The sequence below is a fragment of the Amphibalanus amphitrite genome, unplaced genomic scaffold, assembly GCF_019059575.1.
Source record: "Amphibalanus amphitrite isolate SeventyFive unplaced genomic scaffold, NRLGWU_Aamphi_draft 000541F_arrow, whole genome shotgun sequence".
In the NCBI taxonomy this organism is placed as follows: domain Eukaryota; kingdom Metazoa; phylum Arthropoda; class Thecostraca; order Balanomorpha; family Balanidae; genus Amphibalanus; species Amphibalanus amphitrite.
In genome coordinates this window covers 33,636-56,794 of record NW_024882035.1, presented here as the reverse complement: position 1 = coordinate 56,794, position 23,159 = coordinate 33,636, and the positions used below count along the sequence as shown (strand labels likewise).

General features: G+C 47.7%; 1 protein-coding gene across 1 annotated transcript; it reads left to right on the top strand.

Annotated features, from left to right (window-relative positions):
* The first annotated feature begins 6,458 nt into the window (after positions 1 to 6,458).
* LOC122393545 (larval cuticle protein 65Ag1-like) lies at positions 6,459 to 7,642 on the top strand. Its single transcript, XM_043389711.1, has 2 exons — positions 6,459 to 6,519; positions 7,146 to 7,642. The coding sequence occupies exons 1-2, from the start codon at positions 6,511 to 6,513 to the stop codon at positions 7,536 to 7,538; spliced, it is 402 nt and encodes a 133-aa protein (XP_043245646.1). The 5' UTR covers positions 6,459 to 6,510; the 3' UTR covers positions 7,539 to 7,642.
* The last annotated feature ends 15,517 nt before the right edge of the window (positions 7,643 to 23,159 follow it).

Sequence of the window (23,159 nt, the reverse complement as noted above, 5' to 3'; positions counted from 1 at the left end):
GGCAAACAATGCCAGATAACCAGATCGTGGTCTATCGGCTTTTATCATTGAGTAGCGAATGCATTGCCTCACCTTCAGAAAAGAAAGATATGATAACGGTGACAGACCTAACGTAGCAAATAGGTACTTTGTTTCTAGCGAATAGCATGTTCCTGTACGGGCTGCCTTTGGTTTGCAGATTTGTGGTGTGAGGCGAATATTTGCCCCACAAGTTAGAGTACAGCGTCAACCAAGGTCATCTATGTTGAAACCGAGCCAAAGTACAGTTCCTCTCGAGTAACTGAGGCAAATGATGGGGCAGCGTGTCCTGCAGAGTCCCGAGACCTCGCTGTATTCACTTGACCCGTTCGGAGCAATAGTCACCACTCACCGTACTTTATCGCTAGTCATACCTCTCTCAGTTCCATGAGCGTGACTTCTGAAACACACAACACACAATGACAGGTCCCGGGCTGAGCTCGCAGTCTCGACTCGCAACGAGATTCGATTTCTGGTGGCTCAGCGGCGCGTCAGAAGACCACACCTTAAGTGTGCCCCATTCTGCATGCAGTAGAGAGCAACGTTGCAATGCTGGAGACCCAACAGCCGCATTGAACACGCATTGCACTACTGATCAAACACAAGACAGCTCATATGTTACCCGGGGAGGATAGCGGGCAATACGACCACTGACGAATGACTAAGTAGTAACTATGCCAATTCATCTTGTTGTTGACTGATCAGGGTGCGCTGATCCACTTGACACGGGCCGACCGCCGCCCATACATACGTCCGCTGTTAAGCGTAGATTGACTCGCCACAATACTAAATCATACGGACTGAAACCTGAAACCGACTACACTCAGAAGTTAACGTCCGAAATTAAAGGTCCGGGCCACTTAGACGACCCGAGTCAAATAAATGAAATCTGGTGCTGTTCTGAAACAAAAGTTGTGATATTTGATGTGACTTTCCCAACTCTTTCATCAATTATGCATCGAAATAAAGACAGATTTATTTAGACAGATGACTTGACATGTCTGTGTCTGTCATGTTTCGAAGATACCCATAGCGCCAGATGGCGCCGTGCAGAGTGCGCCGATAGCAGTGCCCGCAGATCCTCTCGAACACGGACCAAAGTGGCGTCGCTGTCGTCACAGGTGGCGCTGGAGTAGCTGGTTCGCCCCAGTTCGCCCTCCGTTCGCCCTGGAGTAGCCCGCTGTTCGGCTAACGCCGGGCCTGTGCAAACGCTCTCTAATTTGATGTTATCCTCTTTGCATCTAAAACGTCTCGATTATTTGATAGGCATACGCCTCATATAGCCGAATTGTGGATGTGCTGTCATCCGTATTCCGTTTACTATTATGTTATGTCTAAATGATTACAACAGACCATTAGATTGTCCGTTAGATAAGAAAATAGCGGTTTGGTGTCTGATAATTACTCAACGATAAATTTATGTTTGTGATGCCTTAGCAACTACATTTATGCTTGCCACGTTACCATTTTCAACCCTGACTGTGCCCCGCTGACATCACTGACTTTTTGTGTTATCCAATCGTTCATTTAAAAGCTGCAATGACCAAAAGATAAAGGTTACCGTAAAACTCAAATGACGCCAACATTCCCACGGGAGTGAGAGCAGCATTAATCTGACGCTATGTGTCGCGTCTGCACTGGTGATAATGGGTATTGTTGTTCATAGGCGGCGGAACGGGGAGGGCACCGGGGCACCGTGCCCCTTTGATTTTGGCATTTTAACATTAGCCCTATGGGCGTTGCATGGAAAGGATGGGACCAAAAGTCGACAGTGCCCCCCTTAATTGAAGGTGTTCCACCGCTACTGTTGTTGTTCTCTCAAACCGTGTTGGGTCCTCTCGCTCATTGTTTATGCAGTGACCGCTGTGTTCAGCTTTGTTTGGCTTGTCGGCGGTGAGCTCTCCCCGATCGTTACCTAAATCAAACAGGCCAAATGGGTCAGCGAGACATCGCATTCACCATCGACCTTGTAAATCGCATGTCCATCAAATATTCGAGGCATGGTTGATGCAGACTGCAGTCAGGGAAATATTTTTACTGTGATCATCTTGAAAACATTAGACACCAGCTGATGGCGCGCTAAACTTACATAAGCTGGTCAAAGAGATAAACTGTAAGGCCGCACTTGTGTGCTGTCTTCCTGCATAGCGCTAATAGCTCAAAAGAGATGTGAGTTAATCTGCCTTATCCTTATTTCTAATCAGACCCAACCTATCACAAATCCAGCCACAAGAAGCACGTTACCGTTTAACAATGACATATTCTTCAGCTTAAGGAGTTTGTTGTGACGTTTTATCATAGAACCACGAGCTGAGGACCAGGCAAGCCCATTGCCCAATATCAGAAACAAGCATGCTTAATTATTAATTAGTTTCTACCGATCCTACCGATCGTTATCGAGTCTGTAAAGACCAGCACAAGGTCCGGCAGCCGCAGCCGAGGAGTGCCCTTCACGATTTTCTCATCAGAGACGATAGGTTTTGCTATCACTGCACTCAACTCTCAGGAGCGGTTCTGCCGTTCACTAATGAGCATTTCTAGTATGTCATTGGAATGATCCCCAGATAAGTCAAATTACTCAGCTTTTTGACCAGTCAGAGGACTTAGTGCGACCCTACATCCGGTATGATACTAGGTATGCACTATGCAGTATCAGAACAATGAACACTGAGAGAACGAGCTTTTAGTAAAGATGGTAAACAAAAGCAAATAATTTTGGTTTTGTTTACCGTGCCTTGCTAAAAAGTGGCTTTGCTATTGAGCGCATTGTTTCATTCTGGCAACACTCTTTCTTTAAGTACTTCTGTTTCATCGCCACTCTTTTCGCCTATAGGTATATGTATCTAATTCTATTGACGTACTACATTTGGACTGCTGAAATCACACCATTGAAAAGGAGCCCGTGATCGACCGATAGAGGCTGCTAAACCGACAGAGGTCAGCTCTGAGCCGAGTGCTGTTTTTGCTCTCAAGGTAACTCACCCACAATGAAGCTGCCATGCAATGTCAGCGTAAACAGCCGAACAGACATGCCATGTCAATCTCAGGCGTCTATCTATGCGTGTGAGTGACGTGACATTGGAGCCTCGCATGTGACTATAGGGTGCATACCGGCAGATGCAAGTGACACACGGTATGCATAAGACGACCTCAGCGTTGTAGCACGTTATGGAAACACCCAGTCCCAGGCGCAGCGATTTCACTGATACATGGCTAATGTATGCGCATTTGAAGTTCGTATTAGAAACGTGCCAAAATGTGAAGTGTTTCTTGTCCGATGGGTCATTGTGTCAAGGCACGGAATATATAGTCTACGCTCACAGATGGTAGATGGCCAAAGGTAGGTGGGTATAACCAGGGTATATTGACTTACAGGTATAACCTTGTTTAGTGGTTAGTGGTCTATTTCCGTCTCATCCCGCCCCCGCCCCCCCCCCCCCCCCGGGAATCGTCGACCCGCAGAGCTGAGGTCTCAGGAGCGGTGAAAAAGCCCACCGCACTCACACCGGCTGAAGGTCACTGAGGTCATCGTTACCTCTGCGGTCACTCCATCCGCGGCGGTCGTCGCTATCCTGGCGGTGACCAGCTGTTTGCGGTGCCCAGCTCTACACCACTCTCCGCTGCCGATTTCAGAGCGTTTCTTCCCGACGCGACAGTTGGCTTGCTGTGGCTGTGGCCTGTGGCGGATTGCAGTCCCAAGTCCCAGCAGAACACCACAGGGAAAACGAAGTCGTTTATGTCAATTTACGTGGGGAGGTGAGCTGATAGGGTTTCCGCCGGAAGGAGCCAAGAACTATTGGTGTAGACGTTGGTTTAGACGGTTCCGAAAGTGACAGGAAATTTGAGTAGGTTTTTCCCTGAAAAAAAAAAAATAAGTAGGTACCAAACGCGTTTAAACGTGCAATTCATGTAATCTATATGAAATTGTTATTTTAACTTCATGCAATTTCATGCAATTCATGAAATCCGCTTCCTGCAAAGGGAAATGGACAAGACGACATTTTCAAGATATGACCACTGTCAATGACTCCTTACATTCAGGCAGAATAACTTCAACGTCTTAAAATAATCACTTGATAACTTTAGAATGATGTCATCGAGGTTGCGTAACGACAGGCCGAATAGCTTCTGAGAACTGCGCATCAGCTTCTGTTCACGTGAACGGAGCTCATTTCGCATACCAATCCGCTTTAGTCTAAACTCTGCAATGCGTCGTCTGATTTGGGCTTGGGCAGGGTGTTGGATAGATCTGGTAAGATCTGACCCTGGGCCCACCGACTGGCCAGGAAGGGTGAGAGAGTACGTGGCCCGCCTGACCCATGTCTGGGACTGGGAGCAAGGACACGGGTCCTTATTAGTGGTGCCAATCGGAACTTGGACCTTCGGAGTTCGGAGTTCCGATTTTGTCCCATGTCCAATTCGACAATTCGGAATTTGGTTGCACAAAGGCCTCAAGCAGGCTTTGGACAACATTGAACAATCAGTTCACTTGCTACACTTCAGCAATTTTATAAAGCATAATCATGTGTAGCATTGATTGGCGAATAGGAAGCTCGATTCTCGATACAGTAAACACTTTTGGGCCGGCAATAGTACCTATACGCGGACATTTGAAGCAAATTAAATAACAGTGTTAAGTGTAACTTATTACGAAGTTTTCGGACATCTATGGACAAATGGCTGGCACGGACATTTTTGGACGGACATTGGACGAAAATACCGGATATTGAACGGACATTGGATACATATATTTAGTATGTTCTGAAACTGGCACCACTAGCTCTATCGAAGGGCACAGGATGCGGCGAGCCAGGCGAACTACTGTTCTGCATGCAGCGATAGATCACTGGTAGTGAAAAGTCTGCGATCATAATGCCAAAAGTGCTTCCATGCATCCATCGAAGGCCCCACCTTTCCGTGCTTCTATCCTCAGGATACAGAAATCCTTCTCCTCCACGCCGCAACCCCCCTCCGGGCTGGACAGGCAACTTTATCTCATGCGGGCTGCTCCCTTGGAGCGGCACCGCTGCTCCTGAGGGAGCGCACCCCGTAGCCGGGTGCAGTGAGTGCCTTGGGGCTGGGTGGCCTGTCCTCTGGACGGGCTCAGCCCCGGCGACTCACTCGGTTGCCTGCCCAGACCAATGTCTCCCCCTATATCCTATCATCCTTCCGGCTCTGCAATGGTCTTGTCAGACCGAAAGGGCCTAACCCAACAAAAAAAAAATCCATTGAAGGTATAGGTAGGCACTCGAGCCAAACATGGAGCCGAGAGTTGGGCTTTAGGTTCAGGTATGAGAAGGCCGGGTTGGTGACTGACGTTGAACGCAAATCAGCCTGTCCGACGCTCACTACCAGCTGCTCATTAGTAAGCACAGAGAAATGTTTGCTGTGTGGCTGGCGACTTAGCTCTGACAAATAGGTGCTGAAGGGATCAGGAGCTTAGCAATGACCAAATAAGTACCCTTATTTCGAAGGGATCAATTATTCAGTACTGATAAGTATGCTAGATGGATCGGTAGTCCAGCGTTGAAACAAATGTGCTGAAAGTGCTGGCTGTAAAACAATAAGCATGTGTTCAAAGGATCGACTGTTCAGCAGTGACTCTCAATAGTAAAGACTTGCCTCAACAGTGTGGACTAAAAAATAAGAGCCACACTATTCCAGCACTTCATCTACTCCCATTCTTCGCGATCGTAATCCACTCTTTTTCACTTTTCAGATGGCAAAACCGGTGACGCATTTTGGTCACCCCTAGGACCCAGCAACGTCCGAAACTCATTCAAATTTGTTTATTTTTCTCACGTAGAAAACAACTAATTAACATGCAACAAAGAGCATCAATAGAATGATAGAAAGGCAAAAAGAAAGAGAAGTAGGAGTTTTTCAATTTGGCTAAGCGTTTTGCCCTTTTTCTGCTGTGTCCGGTCCCGCAACGATGTCAAGTAGGTATCCGAATGCTTGACTCCGTTGAATACCGAATGAATGACTATGATCCGAATGAACGCAACTCGGCTTCCCATGCATTGTGAGTTAAACCATGAACATTTCCTTACTTATCCCCATTCTATATTTCCATTCCATCAATGCGCCACCCACACGAGCACACTTATAGGTGCATCATTTACGTCGCCTCGTAAATTCCTTTCGGGTGTCATTTGCTCATTAATGTGCCCAGCCAGGCCCCGTCAGCTCACCTCACGCTGAGGAGGCAGCCTGAGAGCTTGCTCCGGACCGCTGCGGCTGGCTTCCGAAGCTGCAGCCGGCTACCGTGCAGTGTTGCCAGACTACTGGGCAGTGTTGCCAAGCCGGGGACTGGCCGCGGGGTGAAGATGGCTCCCGCGACTGGCCGGCGGCCTTGCCTCCCAGCCCCCCCCCCCCCCCCCCCCACCGTCACCTGTCCGCCCCCGCGGCAGCCACCGGACAGGTATAAAGGCGGCCGGCGGACAGCAGCAGACATCATTCCAGTGATCCTCGCCCACCAACACACTCAACATGAAATACGTGAGTACACTGGCCGGCACTGAGTGCGCAGGGCTGAACAGAACGGTTTGTGTTACGTTCAGGTGACTTCAAACCACCTATCGTAACAGATATTTGATCGAAGAGATGTCCCGCAAATTTAAGCAATTCACTCTTGAAAGACAAAGAAGCACAGGGGTTCCATTTCTCGTGATATTTTTCGCTTGATCGCTTTTAGTGCATTGGAGAGGACCGCAGTTTCGCTGAGCCGCCCACCACCTTGGGATGGAAACGGCAAAACACACATTTTAAAGCCGTCATTTATCTATTAGTTCCATGCACGGGATTGCATTTTGAAGAGACGCTAATAATTTTTTGCAAAATTGTTTAAGCCTAAAAAAGGCAGGCCCCCAATAAATGTGCTAAATACCTTTTCGCGTTTATGCGATGTTAGCGGCTCTCGTGCATCGGTGATAAGTGAAAATTCATTTGTTTTTATCTATATCCCAAAAAAGACACATCATTTGTCATTATTTGTCAGAAGCTAATGGGCCACCCTCTCAGCTGATCTCCAGAATAACCCATGCGATCACCCAGACCACCCTCTAAACCCTCCCCTTAGACCTGACCCCTTCCTCTGACCTGGCCCCTCGCCCTCTGTTGGACAGGTGGTCGCTCTCGCCCTGGTGGCCGTGGCCGCCGCCCGGCCCCAGGAGGTCGTCGAGAAGACGCTCGCCGACTTCGGCATCCTGCGTATGGCCTCGTCGCAGTCGGATGACGGCCGGACCTTCCAGTATGCCTACGAGACGGCCGACCCGGCCGCGCAGGACGTCAGCGGCGAGCTGAAGCAGATCGGCGAGGAGGCCGGCACCGTACAGCGCGGATCCTACAGCTTCACCGCACCCGACGAGAACGGCAACCCCGTCGACATCACCATCAACTGGGTGGCCGACGAGAGGGGTTTCCAGCCCCAGGGTGATGCCATCCCGGTGGCGCCCGTCGACCCCAACGCCGAGGCACAGGCGGCCGCGTACGCCTCGGCGCCCCAGCAGTTCGAATAGACCCGAGAGAGACCACTGAGCCCGCACTATTCGCCGATCATCGACCCATGTGCCCCGTGAGGGGCGACTCGCCAATTTGTTAATACACGATTCATTGCAGTTTAGTGCGTTGGTTTTGGATTCATTGGTGTGTGCACTGCGCACATTTGAACGGTTGAGGCGAGCTGTGATATTTTTGGAAAATCATGACGACAACTGATCACCAGCGAAGTCAAACATCAAAAACGTCCACTTAAGCCGTTCAAGAAGTAAAAGTGAGGGCATTTAGCAATTCTCTATATTTATTATGCTCAACGTATCAAATCAGAAAAGGCCAAGTCTATATGCTGGCATTTCAACGCAATGTTTGCATACGGTAAAACGATAATGATGTCTGTACGTTTAACCTGGCAGGGGGGGTTGTTTTCATCCACCCCTCAGGTTTTTCGGGAATATCTCTGAAACCGCTGAAGCTACGATGCTGAAATTTTCTGACTTTTCCTAAAACTGAATTGGGCACATTCCCTGAAATTTCAAGTTCATAACTTTACCAGGGGCGGCTCCAGAGCACTGGGGGTCCTATTCGTGAAGCGAGTCATTCGGGCGAAGATCACGATGCTGCACCAGTTTTACGAACAGTGAATGAAAGGTATCATGTGATAACATATACAAAGTTATTGTGCATCCTCCTTGACACGTTTGATGACACGTTTTTGCTATAATAGGCGGATCCAGGCGTCCAAAAAGGGGGGTTATGTTTTACCTCCCAACATAGGTGCCCTGACACCGCCTATGCATGACCAATACAATTGTAGTCGTTCTCTCATAAGAAAATTGTAACATAACAAGACCATTACCACCCTTTTTAGAAACAGTACCAACAAAAACCTTATTTACTATACTTTTTGTGTACCCCCAATCTCAATGATCTGTATCCGCCTATGATTTTTGAAAATGCATATTTTTAGGATTCATGTGAATTCCTGGTTCATTCTCTATCAATCGGCAAAAGTTGCGTTAAGATTGGTTCAGAAACCTGGCCGTGATAAACAGTCTAAAATGTATCTGCAATTTGCCCGTTTTTACCCCCCTCTACCCCCCTATTGACATTTTTAAAATTTTTATTTTTTAGAAATGTAGATCACGTTGAGCGAAATCGAATGCCGTTTGAATTTTGAAAATCGGCCCGTTAGATCTCAAGATATCAAGGGGGGTCGTAAACAGTCCCCCCCCCCCTGCCACTAATAGGGGTAGCCAGGAGCCTGCAACTAATAGGGTTAAATGGCGTAAAACCATTATCAAATGCCGATTTTTGGCAGGCGACCAAAACAGACGAAGTAGGTAATATAAGGCCCCATGTAATACTTGCAGATATAGCTAGCAGCAGAATTAGTGCCAAAGTCCCAAACAGGCTGGCCCTCTCAACCATAGCTGTATTTAAGAACCATAAATGCTCAACCCATCCTTCAGTGCACAAGAGACGAGCTATTTATAAGAAATCATTGCCGATTTCTCATCGCTGTGAACATCGACATCAAGGTACTTGCGGCATCAACCGTCAATGAATTCCCTGAAATAAGAAGAACCGGCTATTTGCAGTATCAGCAACGAAAGAAAGTACCTAGAACCTGATTCCGATTAACGTCTTATTGATCTCAGCCTCACGCGACCAATAGTCCGATGTATGCAGAGGAAATAAGTCTTATCTTTATCGTTATTGGTGTCCGTATCAAACGATTATAGAAGTTGAAAGCATTAAGCGTTACATCAAAATCGTTTTTATTTCGGTACTTTTCGGGTCACATATGGCGTAGGAGAATCATAAGAAGGGAATTATTTTTCATGGCTTTTGGGAGTTGCTGTGCAGATTAAATTAATGTGACTCTAGTAAAAATTGTTTCCTCTATGCGAGGGTAACGATAAAATTTGTTAATTTTGGACGGCGCGGGAGGGATGAATGTCACAAGTGCCCCCCCCCCCCTCCCCCTGGATCCGCCAGTGAATAATTTTTCCCATGATCGAAGACGCGGATGTTCTAATGTTGTCAAATGCTATTGACTCATCACCGTGGTAAATGGTTATATGAGAAGTACCGAAATGCTACATATATATTTCTCAGTATTGTTTATTTGAAGCTTAGAAGTGCCACCGCGGTCAGGGTTCTTCTCCTTTTCCCTTTGCGCCACTTCCGTGACCTTTTGCCAATCGCTTGTTATGCCCGAGTATCACGTTTGTTTATCAGTGTATCATACAATACAGAGGCTCACCAAGATTGCATAAACCAGGCATGGTTTTTGACCAAAATGTTGGGATAACATGCTAGATGGAGCACACGTGGCTAACACGCGTGATACCGAGGTCATGCAACCGGTCGCGCAATCGTTCGGTTGCCGTGACATTTAACGCTTAAGTTGTGGAATTTGAGGAGATTTGGTCATCCGGCTGGCGTTCCCACCGATTTTCGGATTTGTGTGCAAGGGTATGAACAAAATATCTGTATAATTATCAATTAACTACTTTAAAGGTTGCAACTTATGTGGCCAGTTTTTTTATTAACCCTCGCCCTGGCAGGGCATTTTTCATAACACGGCCTGGCAGGGGGGGGTCGATGCGACCCCCCCCCCCTCGCGATTGGCTCCTATGGCACCTAGAAACACCAAATTTGGTAGGTAGGTGGACCCCCTGGAGTTCTCGCCCCTGTGCAAATTTGGTTGCTCTAGGTCAATATTTAGGGGGGTTTTGGGGGGTATAAATGTAAAAATTTCGCTAAAAACAGGTCAAAAGTTTTTCGCTTATAACTTTTGATCTAATTAAGATAGAGCAAAAAGAAAAGCACCAGTGAACTCAGCACGTCAAGGCGCGTAGAATGATATACTTTTTAGCTTGCTTAAGTGTACTTAAAGTTTTTCTTAAATTTTAAGTAAACTTAAATTAATAAATTAAGTTAAATTTAACCAAATTGCATCATATCGCATATCATTCGATTCGGCTGATCACCAGGAACACAACGATACCATTTTTTAAGCTCTAGCGTCATTATGTGCGAAGTTATTGGCAAAAACGTCATTTGACCTCATTTGACCTCATTTGACCTGACCCATGGATAAGTACACCAAACAAAGAAGCACCAAGTGACCTGCTGTTAAGTACTGTGGTTTCAAAGCACAAAAGTGATAGAACGAAGCGGATATCTCCAGTATTTTCCGAATTTAGTATTTTCCCATAGGCTTAGCATTACGACGTAATGACCTCTAACTGACCTCAGGTCAGTGACCTCAAAAAACCCGAACTATATGTTATACAACTCGGTGAACTTAGCACATCCTGAAAGTTTGAAGGAAATCAGTGCAAAACTGTGAGCTGGACAGGTGCAAAAAGAAAATTGAAATTTGACCATGACCTTGTACCGGTTTTTCTGACCTGGTGACCTGACCCAAGGTCACCCGGACCTGAAATTTTCAGGTCATATGTAAAAAGGTTGCCCCATAGGCTGTGCCAAATTTGGCGGCGCTGCGCGCCGCCGTTTTTACGCTATCTTCGAAAAACCTTAGGGGGGGGGTCGCATCGACCCCCCCCCCCTGCCAGGGCGAGGGTTAATAACTTTTGCAAGTTTTGCAAGGGTTGCTGGTTTTTCTTGAATCGATCAACACAGTCATGCATGCTTGTATATTTATAATCACAAGAACAGTGTTTATACACCTAGTCTATTTGCGAGCAACTGCATTTAACCGGACGGACCTTAGTCATTTAGTCAAATATTAGACATAAGCCATTTAGCCGGGCAGACATAAGTCGGCTGAGTTAAGCGCTCCATACGCAGCCAGTAGCAATTGCTTAGTGCTTCTGAGCAGTCCACCCCATGCCTTGTTGGCCTTCGGATGCCCGATCCAGTCAGTTGGGAGCTCATCTGTGAATTTCCTCTCACTTACCTGGAATAGCAAGAGAAGGCACCCGCCGGTCGACCCCGAGCAGAAGGAATAATCTGCGAGAGACGCTGACGCCTTTCTCTCGAGCTGACCCCGTTTACCCTGCAGATGATCGCTACTGGTTTGAGAGCCCAGCTTGAGTCTTGAGTGTTTCTGCATATTATACATATACGTGAGTTTGAGAGCAGCTGGATAATAATTGTTGAGAGAAGCGATTCCTTTCCTTCCTTGGGACTTAAATGTATACAAATGTCTCGAGGCAGTTGACAACTTCAATCGCATGCGATCAGTCGCGATCGATCGTTTACGAATAAATAGTAAGAAAACTTAATGACAGCTGTGAGATAATTACAAATCTTGGTTCGATTATTGAACTGAGGTCTAAACTGTAAGAGGCACATTGGGGATATCAATATTGAAATGATGAAGCCAACCACTGCGATCGTCTCGTCACCACCGGAAATTCCGTGTGACCGCTTCTCGTGACCTGAACGCCAGCCGACGGCGTCAAGGCCGCCGTGGCCGCCGCGCGCCGCTCTGCGCCGTTTCTTGTCACCGCCGCGCGCACCTCACCTCCGCCTCCGCCATGCACCGCTGCACGTGCCACATGCGTCCGCCAAGGCCGGTGGTCAGCGGGGGGGGGGGGGAGGGGGAGGAAGAGCAGCTGAGGGAGGGAGGGTTGTCGGCAAGGTAAGTGTATCACAACCCCAGCGCGCAGAATCTGCTGATGTTTTCGTTGCAGCGAGTGCGTCAGAAAATGAGATTGCGAGTTTCTGGCATAGCTACAGGCTGCAGAAGCGTAGTTACCTTTGCAAGATTGTTGTTTGGTATGCCTTAGTGCTTACAAACATTTGGAGCCGCCCCTCGGAAAACTTGAGAAGAGATTTTATTCTCGATATTGCAAATTGAATATTTAGTTTGCCAGTTGCCTGAAAATGGGTTGTACATGGGAGCCTGTACAAGCGTAGGCTCCCATTTCCTACCCATAATTACCAGTAAAACGCCTTTTGGGCGAAGAACGAGCGAGCGAGATAGTGAGCCCTGCACGTGCGGAAGGGCGAGAGGGTGCTTCCAACGGGCTTGTGCAAAGCACCCTTCTAACCGGTCGCTAGCGGTGTGCCAAATTTGAACGCAATCGGCCCAGCCGTTCCTGAGATCTGGAAGCGGCATTCTGCACGTGCGCACGTGCAAACGGGGTCCAAAATGACTTTTGCACGGCACCCTACTAACTGGTCCCCAGCCGTGTACCAAATTTGAGCGCAATTGGCCCAGCCGTTCTCGAGATCTGGAAACGCCCCCTGCACGTGCGCACGTGCAGTAGCACCCTAACCGCAACACATGGGAATGCATTGCCTGGTGGGTGCCTACCTGTATGCCAAGTTTCAGCGACATCGCCCCAGTAATTACCGAGTTACTGAAATGGGAACAAATTTGGCACCTCTTATTGTTGTATTTTGCACGTGCACGGGGGGTGACCCACATACATCGAGAGTATCCTATTTTGGGTAGAAGGGATGCTGCTACCCTACAAAGTATACCGCAAGTCAATCGCCCAAGCGGCTGCTGAGATATGAGCCTCTCAAAATCGCTACTTTTGCAAAACAGCTTGAACACCCTTGACTTTTCACGTGGCACGTGCCACGACGGTCACTGAGATGTATCAAAAGTAGTCAATTACGGGGTAGAAGGGATGGGGCTACCCAACAAAAAAGACCGCAGGCCAATCGGTCCAGCGGTTGCTGAGATATAAGCCTCTCAAAAGCGTTACAGGCCGGGCCGGGCCGGGCCGGGCCGGGCCGGGCCGGGCCGGGCCGCTCGGCGCTCATACTGAGATTTTTCCGTTATATTGAAAAGACTCACTTCGCTCGCTGCGCTCGCTCGCTCGTAATTTTTCAAAACTGCGGTGCAGACTACTCTGTCTCGCAAGTTCCACCCCTGTAATTACCAACTTCTGTGGTCATTTTGCCTCTCAGCCGCCTGATAAATGTAGGTAGTAGGTACCTAACAGTCGCTTGGTGAAATACATAGGTAATGCGGTACAGTCAACCTACCAGAGCCTTGTTAAAATAGGTATTGCGGTACAGTCTAGCCCCCGTCGCTTGTTAAAATAGGTACTGCGGTACAGCCTACCTGCCAGTCGCTTGTTTAAATAGGTAATGCGGTACAGTCTAACTCCCAGTTGCTTGTTAACCCTCGCCCGTATAGGGGGAGGGGGGGATCGAGGCTCGAGCAGACCCCCCTCGGCTTTTCATAAATAACTCGTATCAAAAGCGGCCGATCGCAACGAAACTTTCAGTATTCTCGCGTTTATCAATTTTACACCAACCCTGAAAATTTCATGACCCTGGCCCAAATGACCTTTGACCTGTGACCTACTTTTCGAGACCATGTTTGGCCGGAATCGCGATTCGGCGTATATCGGCTCGCATTAGCCGCGCATTTGCAGTCTTTCGTGTTTTCAAGCGTTCAAACATGTGATACCTATGATGTTGCTCCCATGCGTTAGGGTGGCTGTCAAGGTCACCTGAAGGTCAGGTCAGGTCATTGACCTTTGATGATCTCGGCTCACTTTTTCGAGTTTTACATGTTTCTAAGCTAGTTTTGGGGGCTCAGCTCGAATTTAGCAGTCATTTGAACAATTAGGAAGTAGTTTTGGTGCCTTAGTAACATGTTACGAAGCAGCCAGAGGCGGTTTACACTTACTACGAATGCCCGGCAGGACCCCTACTGGTTGACCTGACCTGGCCTGACCCGAACTGGCCTAAATGCATGAAGGCATCTGTGATCAAAAGTCAAAACCAACATAATATTCGTGATCAGCACCCCGAAAAACCCTTTATCAGTCACACTTTACGATGTTCTAGCAGCTCCCGATTTTCCCGACTTTTGGGTCATTGACCTGATCTGGAAGGTCAATCAGTGACCTAGGATCTTAAAATTGGAATCATCGGCTTCCTCTCGTCACGGGCAACATGCTCGTTTTTTCCGCAAAGCTTTAGCTCGATCAGGGTCTCGATCTCGAGAACCACGCAACCTAGCGACAAGCAGCAAACGGTGTTGGATAGCCCCAACGGGTAATACCTTGTGACCCAATCATTGACCTCGGTCAGACCGATGATGTCACAGGTCAGGCCATATATCGAATTTTCACCGTTTACAGGCATTTCAAGAAATGCGTTGTAAAATCGAATAAAATGCATGCATGTCATTGAAAATCATCGATGGGGAATTGTTCGTCAAACACATATTTTGCTATTTGAGGTCACTGATACCAGGTCAGGTCACAGAGGTCAGGTCACTGAGGGTCGCAATATAAAAATATAATGTGATGCATGTTTTCTGGTCCATTGTACATGGCAAATGTGATTATGTGGATCAGGCAGCCTTTGGGGCCAGTTAAGGCCATGTTACGGTCAAGGTCAGGTCAAGGCCAGGTCAAATTAGGTCAAATTTCAAACTTCATACTTTTGCATAAAATGGGTATCGATTCGATGTAGCTCGTCACGTGGAGTCTAATGATGGTCTTTCTTTTGCGCTACGTGGTCTAGAATTGCAAAAAAAGTTAAAAATTTCACGTAATCAATTTTGAACAGCTTTTTCGCTATAACTTCGCCAAAAAAGTAGGTGTCGATCTTAAATTTGGTATGTAGATAGAAGAGTGCAGGGACTATCATTTATATCCAGGTTTTTTGAAATTCGAAAAAAACTTAAGGGATTTGTTTGCCATCTTTTTTGAGGGATCAAAATCACAAAATTTGGAACACTCTGAGACAGCAATTTTGTAGCGCCGTCTTCTCTCTACACGAAACACACAAAAAAAAAAACTTTGAAATTAATTGCTTGTTAACTGTAGCTTTTGTGAGCGTTTGAAGATTTCATGTTTTTTGCTTATTTTTGCTCGAACATGACCTCAGTTTGACCTCAATAACTCCTGACCTAACTAAGGTGACCTAAGACTTGACATTTCGACTTTCGTGTGAAAGTGTCAAATTGATGCCCGGGAAGGTACTGAGAATTTGGCGGCGCTGCGCGCCGCTGTTTTCTTACTATTCAGGAATAACCACAGGTGGGGGCCATTTTGCCCCACCCCCAACGGGGCGAGGGTTGAAATCATGGGCGCCGCCACCGGGGGGACGGGGGGGGACGCGTCCCCCCCACTCTCAGAATGGAAGGGGGACGTCCCCCCAAACTCATTACGGAGCGAGCGAAGCGAGCGTAGTCTTTCGTAGGTTAGCGGAAATTTCTGAGTATGCCGTGGTCACGCTTTTGCTAGGCTGATATCTCAGCAACCACTTGACCGATTTACATGCGGTAATTTTTGTAAGGTAGCACTAGATTCGTTCCTTCTAACGAGTATCGGACTATTCCCGATGCATGTGAGTGACACCATATGCACGTGCCACGTGAAAAACGAAGAAGTGTCAGTTAGTTTGAAACAATTTCAATATATTGGCAACTACTGGGCTGATTGCGCTGAAAGTTGGCATGTAGGTAGGTATACCCACTAGGCAATGCATATCCATGTGCCACAGTTGGGGTGCTGCTGCACGTGCGCACATGCAGGGGTCGATTCCAGATCTCGAGAACGGCTGAACCGATTGTGCTGAAATCTGATACATGTTAGGGACCGGTTAGTAGGGTGCCGTGCAAAAGTCAGTTGGGACCCATTTTGCACGTGCGCACGTGCAGGGTGCCGCTTCCAGATCTCGAGAACGGCTAGGCCGATTGCGCTCAAATTTGGCACATCGTTAGGGACCGGTTAGAAGGGTGCAGTGCACAAGTTAGTTGGAGGTATCCCCTCGCAATTTCGCACGTGCAAGGCCCACCCCACCCTCTCGTTCGCTCCGTTGGTCGCCCCAAAAGGCGTTTTACTGGTTGTTATCCTACTCGAAATTTGATTAGGCCCTTCGGTCCAATGAGACCATTTCAGAGCAGGTCTCAGAGCCGCAAGTATGAAAGAATTAGTGGGAGACATTAGTCAGGGCAGCCACCCCAGTGAGCCACTTGGGATGAACCCAACCAATTGAACAGGCAGCCCAGCCCACTGGCACACACTGCACCCGGCAAAGGACTATAGCTCCAGTGGAGCCATTCCCGCATGGGATAGAGTTGCCCGTCCAGCCCGGAACAGGGGGTTGCGGCGTGGAGAAGGATTTGACTGTCCTGAGGATGGAATAGATGGAACGGCCGGTGCCGAACCTGAGAGGGTCCAGGAGGTTTAGATACTCAGTATATGGGATGTGGGCCTACATGCATTGGTCTGACCCCTGCCACCTCGGCCAACAAAATCTCCAGCACTTATCCGACCCATGTCATCGCAAAACTGCCGATTTTTGATATCGTGATCAACGTGTGTCGTATAACACGACTGGCCGAACACGGGCCTAATATATTTCGTCTAACCAGCCAAGAACATGACTTTACACCAATCCGACCTCGAAGTCAAAATCCGAACATTTTCGAAGACTTCAACTCCGACTCTGGCCAAAACTGGCCAAAACAGTCAACTCCGACTGATTCCGGCTCCGACCGCACACTTCTGCAGTCACGCTACACTAAATTTCCAGCTTCTAAGAAATAAGCTATACGGTTGACAGGACCACAAAACTTTGAGGCGACTTGACTACTTGACTTGGTTTTCCTGACCTAAGGTTTTCTGGTATCAAGCTTGTTACACGGGCTGCAAAATTCGTATTTTGGAGCAGTTTTGCCTAATGTTTTTTGTCAATTTTCGCGGCGCTTCGCGCCCATTCGTGCACAAACCAAAAAGAGAGATTTGTGACTATACAACGCCCCCTCCCCCACGCGGATATGCAAGACCTATGCATTATCGATCATATTAGTGGCATACATCAGCAATTATACCGTGATAGAACACGAGGCTTTGCCGTGTCAAACTGAATCGGACATCCGAGGCCTCTTGCACCAAAATCCTCTTGCACCAATGCTTGGATTATTTTGCAACGTATACCCAGTCCAAGCCTCAATTGTAACAATTTGCGTGCAAAATTTAGTAAGCACATGTAGGAGTAGGTATGTATTGGGCTATTGCAAACAAATATACCACCGTTAGATTAGCTTATTCTGAAACCGGTTTTTCGATTTTACCTAGCTAGGTAGTTTGGTGCAAGAGGCCTCAGATGTGTAGGGGAAGGTGGGGTAAGACGGCCCAGCGGGGCAAGACGGACCACCAGCCCTCCAGGCTGAACCGCTGCTGGTATCTACTACTTTATGCACTCACTATGTTTGTTTTCCTTCGTAACAATGACTACCTTGAGCTCATGCTGCTAGGATGCATAGCTTTTGAGTTATTGAGAAAAATGTTGTTTTTCGTCAAACCGATCTAATATAAGAGGTCTACGGGTGATTCAATTACGGCGCCTTTCTTGCATGATTAGTCATTCTATTTTGCACTATACTGAAGAACAAAGTTATAAACTTAGTTATAGTCACACTTTAGGAAAGGCATGGTTTTGCAATGTTGGGCTATTTGACATATACGTCATGATAATGACAGAATTTAGATTTGGGGCAAGACGGACCACTGTGGTCCATCTTACCCTGTGGTGGTCCATTGTACCCTGCATATGGAAAGTTCTTTTCCAAAACATTGACACAAGTTTAAGTAAGCTACTTTTTCAGGAAGGAGTCTTTGTTGCATGTGAGCCATGCATGCAAGTGCTCAGTTAGCATGCATTCATGCCAAACGACAATCAACACACATGTTCCTAGCTTTTAGCTGCACTTCCATCACACATGAGTAAAGAATAAAGGCTCATTTTGTTATTTTACCATTCTGGTTACTTTTTCTTACAAGAGTACAGAGCAGAAGTGTAACACACATGAACGGATAGCAGGCACTGCTGGGTGGTCCGTCTTACCCCACGTTTTTTCTTGTCTGAGTTTTTGACATGTCCCTCTTTAAGAGCATCCACCACCTAGATGTCTTTAATTTGAAATTTAATCTTTACACATATCAACAGAGGAAGGATTGAGCATTCCGAAGACTATAAATAATATGAATTACGAGAGCAGGGTAGCAAGATATGCGGCCTCAAACCTTAGCTGGTCCGTCTTACCCCACCTTCCCCTATATATGTAGGTAGGTACTCGGTGGGAATGCGGTCTGTAGCCATTACTTTAAGGAAATACCTAAACATGGGTGTCCATTTCCGCCAAGTCGAGGGTGCCCGAGCTCTCCAAATTTCCCGCCGGCTCGGCCAGCTTGGCTTTGGAGCCTCAACAGACCGCGCGGGTCAAGGTCACCGCTATAGGGCGGCGGCGGATTTGCTGCGCCCGGGCACCCCCAACTCGGTAGAAATCGACACCTAGGTATGTACCTAAACTACTTTCCTCAAACCAGTTGTTTTGCCACAGTTTTATGAGTTTTTAAACTTAAAATGGTCAGGAAATAATGAATATTTGCAAAAGGATTTTATATCTATTTTTACATCACTATTTTCCATCTTTCGTAGAGGCTACTTACCTATATTGCAGCGGATGCTAATTACGCGTTGACCAAGCATAGTATGTAATTCAAACCAGCTGGTCAAAAATCCGTGGCGGCGCCCCTGGTTGAAATAGATACTGCGGTACAGTCTACTTCAAAGTTGCTTGTCAGAATAGGTACTGCGGTACAGTCTTCCTCCAAGTTGCTGGTTAAAATAGATACTGCGGTACAGTATACCTCCAAGTTGCTTGTTAGAATAGGTACTGCGGTACAGCCTACCTGCCAGGCGCTTGTTAAAATAGGTACTGCGGTACAGTCTTCCTCCAAGTTGCTTGTTAGAATAGGTACTGCGGTACAATCTACCTACCAGTCCCTTGCTAAAATAGGTACTGCGGTACAGTCTAACTCTCAGTCGCTTGCTAAAATAGGTACTGCGGTACAGGGGCGCGGGAGCTACCTTCAGACTGGGGGGAGGGGCACACCATAATACACAGAGATCAACCTAGGGTACCCCAAATCTAGTTTTCTCACCGGTTTTAGGCCATTTACTTTCCATCCCTTGGCTTTTTCAACAAAAAAGAAAACATTTGCAAAACAAGTGCGGTATTCCGTCTCAAATTTGTGGGGGGGGGGCACCGCCCCCACAGCCCCAGACTTGGGTAGGGGGCAAGCTGCCCCCACTGCCCCCCCCCCCGGTTCCCGCGCCTATGCTGCGGTACAATCTACCTCCCAGTCGCTTGTTAACCCTCGCCCGACGAGGGGGGTTGATGCAACCCCCCCCCTAAGGTTTTTCGCAAATAACGTAAAAACGGCGGCGCGTAGCGCCGCCAAATTTGGCATACCCTCTGGGGCAACATTTCCGCACCTTTCCTGAAAATTTGAAGTCCCAGTCTTTTCAGGTCAGGTCACCAGGATACAAAAACCGGTACAAGGTCAGGGGAAAATTGGACTAGCTTAGCGGCAGCTGAATTCCAGAATTCATTAAAATTGGTAACAAAGTATACCAGTAAAACGCCTTTTGGGGCGACCAACGGAGCGAGCGAGAGGATGGGCCTTGCACGTGCGAAATTGCGAGGGGTACCTCCAACTAACTTGTGCACTGCACCCTACTAACCGGTCTTTAGCGATGTGCCAAATTTCAGCGCAATCGGCCTAGTCGTTCTCGAGATCTGGAAGCGGCACACTGCACGTGCGCACGTGCAAGCGGGGTCCAAACTGACTTTTGCACGGCACCCTACTAACTGGTCCCAAACCGTGTACCAAATTTGAGCGCAATCGGCCCAGCCGTTCTCGAGATCTGGGAGCGCCCCCTGCACGTGCGCACGTGCTGTAGCACCCCAACCCTAACACATGCAGATGAATTATCTGATGGAGACCTAACTGTGTACCGAGTTTCAATTCAATCGGCCCAACCGTTGTGCCGTTATTGAGGTTGCAATTTCGGGGGTTCTTAAAAAATGTCCAACTTTACCACGCGCCACGTGCGGTGGTTGGCAAGAACGCATGGTGGCCATCACACCACAGAACTTTTACGTCCAAGTGACATTCAGTAAAGAAGACCGCTTGTCAATCGGATGTCCCGTTCCTAAGATATTAGCTTTTGAAGAGCGTCCCCACGGCCGGCCGGCCGGCCGGCCGGCCGCTCATACTCAGGATTTTCCCTTAATTCAGTATGAGACTCCGCTCGCTTCGCTCGCTCCGTAATCATTCGATGCGCACAGACGTCCTGAGTTCACTGGTGCTTTTATTTTTGCTCTATCTTTACTAGGTAAAAAGTTATAAGCGAAAAAACTTTTAACATGTTTTAGCCAAATTTTTGCACTCATACCCCCCAAAACCCCACTAAATATTGACATAGAGTCACCAAACTTCCGCAGGGGCAAGATCTCCTATGGACCCACCTACCGTGTAAATTTGGCGTTTCTAAGTGTCATAGGAGCCAATCGCGAGGGGGGGGGGGTCGTATGAAGGTCACCTGAAGGTCAGGTCAGGTCATTGACCTTTGGTGACCTCGGGTGACCTCGTTTCACTTTTTCGAGTTTTACATGTTTCTAGGCTAGTTTTTGGAGCTCAATTCGAATTTAGCAACCATTTGAACATTTACGAAGTAGTTTTGGTGCCTTCGTAACATGTTACGAATAGAGATTGCAATCCCGGAACGTTTTGCCAATCCCGGGATCCCGAAAGTTTTTATTTCGGGATCCCGGGATCCCGGGATCCCGGTCTTGTCACTAAATGTCGTAAGAGTGATTTCCTACTGACATATTTTGCGTCTTTTAGCTTACCACAAAGAGGCAACCAAAAGCCATCCTTAGACCATGTCATTTGCATAAAAAGCGATTGAATTTGCGAATAAAACGTTTCAATTTGATTAGCATTAGCATTTATTCCCAATTGGCCTTCATAAAACTGTGCGTCGACCGGTACGTTTACTAGACGGGTTCCAGCACATCCACGCCTCACTCACTCTTCGTCTACGCTACTGGTAGTTAACGCGACAGTTTCAAGCCATTGCCATGCTGGTATATAAAAACTCGCAACCAGTGTACGCCAAATTTGGCAGCTCCCTATTTCACAATGTTTTCAAAACGTCGCTTGGTCACTTTACCTCCTTCCGGTTCCGCTTTCATCATTAATGTCTCTCAGAATTTGCTCGAAAGTCGCTTTGAGAGCAGAGTCACTGACTGGGAGAGCTCCACTCTACAGTCTTCAACGTCTGAATCAGTGAGCTCTGCCGTCACTTGCGTGACATCTGTGACATCTTTCTGCGACACGAGCTCAAAGACTGTCTTGATGACCTCCTTTGTTCCGGCCACGGACGGGCAAGTCAGAATCGCTGAACGATCTGTGATCCTGATAAAGATGTTGCAGCGCTGATGCTGCAATTTTTTTTTTTTGGCGTTCGGGACCCTTTTTCGTACGTATTTAAGCGGCTTAACCGCTGTGGGTGATACCCGAGAGCTACCAACACGGTCGATTGTGGACGGCAAATACGGGGTTCCAGCTAAGTAGTTTATCTGCTTAATGTCACGCAGCACCATAAACAAAGCAAACAAGACTCGTGCAGCGGCTGCATTCTTTTTAAGGTGAAAAACTGATTCTTTTCGAGATCCCGGGATTGGCGGAATTTCGGGATCGGGATCGGGATTAAAATCCTGCCGGGATCCCGGGATCCCGATCCCGGGATTGCAATCTCTAGTTACGAAGCTGTCAGAGGCGGTTTACACGTATTGCGAATACCCGTCACAACCCCGACCTGGTCTGAATGCTTAAAAACATCATCTCTGATCAAAACTAACACGATATTCGTGATCAGCACCCCGGAAAACCACATAGCAGCCACACTTTACGACTTTCTAACAGGTCCCGATTTTCCCGGTTTTCGGGTCATTGACCTGACCTGGAAGGTCACCCGATGACCTAGGACCTTAAAATTGGGTATCATCGGCTTCCTCTCGTGATGGGCAACACGCTCGTTTTTTCCGCGAAGCTGTAGCTCAATCAGGGGCCAAACGCGAGGGGGGGTCGTACCAACCCCTCACCCTTGTGCCGTCGAAGGACGCAAAATGGCCTGTGCCGGCGAGGGTTAAGACATCAATGCTTTCAATGTTATCGTATAATGCTATAAAAGTGGTCTTTCAATAATTGGTGTCAGAAGCCGGAGTTTGACTTCAGAAGGTCTGAGGGGCCCGTACGGACCAATAAGGACATTCAGGGGAGCATTATCGCCCTTGCCAGTAAAAGGGCTAACTTTGCATGGTTCTTTAATGCATTATTTCACGTGGCGCCATTAGGGCATGCTGTGCCTATATGCGCCTTTTGCAGGGATTAGGATTAGGAAAACCGTAATTTGTTCCAATAAAATGTAGGTACTTCAATTATAAGAGTGGAGGTAGATTTAACTACATAGAATAATGTTCATCGATCGCTATTAAGCAGAGACCGCATTCACCAGACACATTGCTTAAGCACAGGTTGAGTTTCTGCTTAAGCGCATAATGGTACCTAACTCTCCCCTACTGCGGTACTGTCTACCTTCAAGTTGCTTTTTAGAATAGGCACTGCGGTACAGGCTACCTCCCAGTCGCTAGTTAAAATAGGTACTGCGCATGGGCTCCGCCACCGGGGGGGGGGGGGGACAGGGGGAAGTGTCTCCCTAATATTTTACATTTTTAACATTATGCTTATGGGTGCTGCATCGAAAGAATCGACTTCAAACGGCCTTCGTCCCCCCAACCATCGGGTCGTGACGGAGCGGAGCCCTTG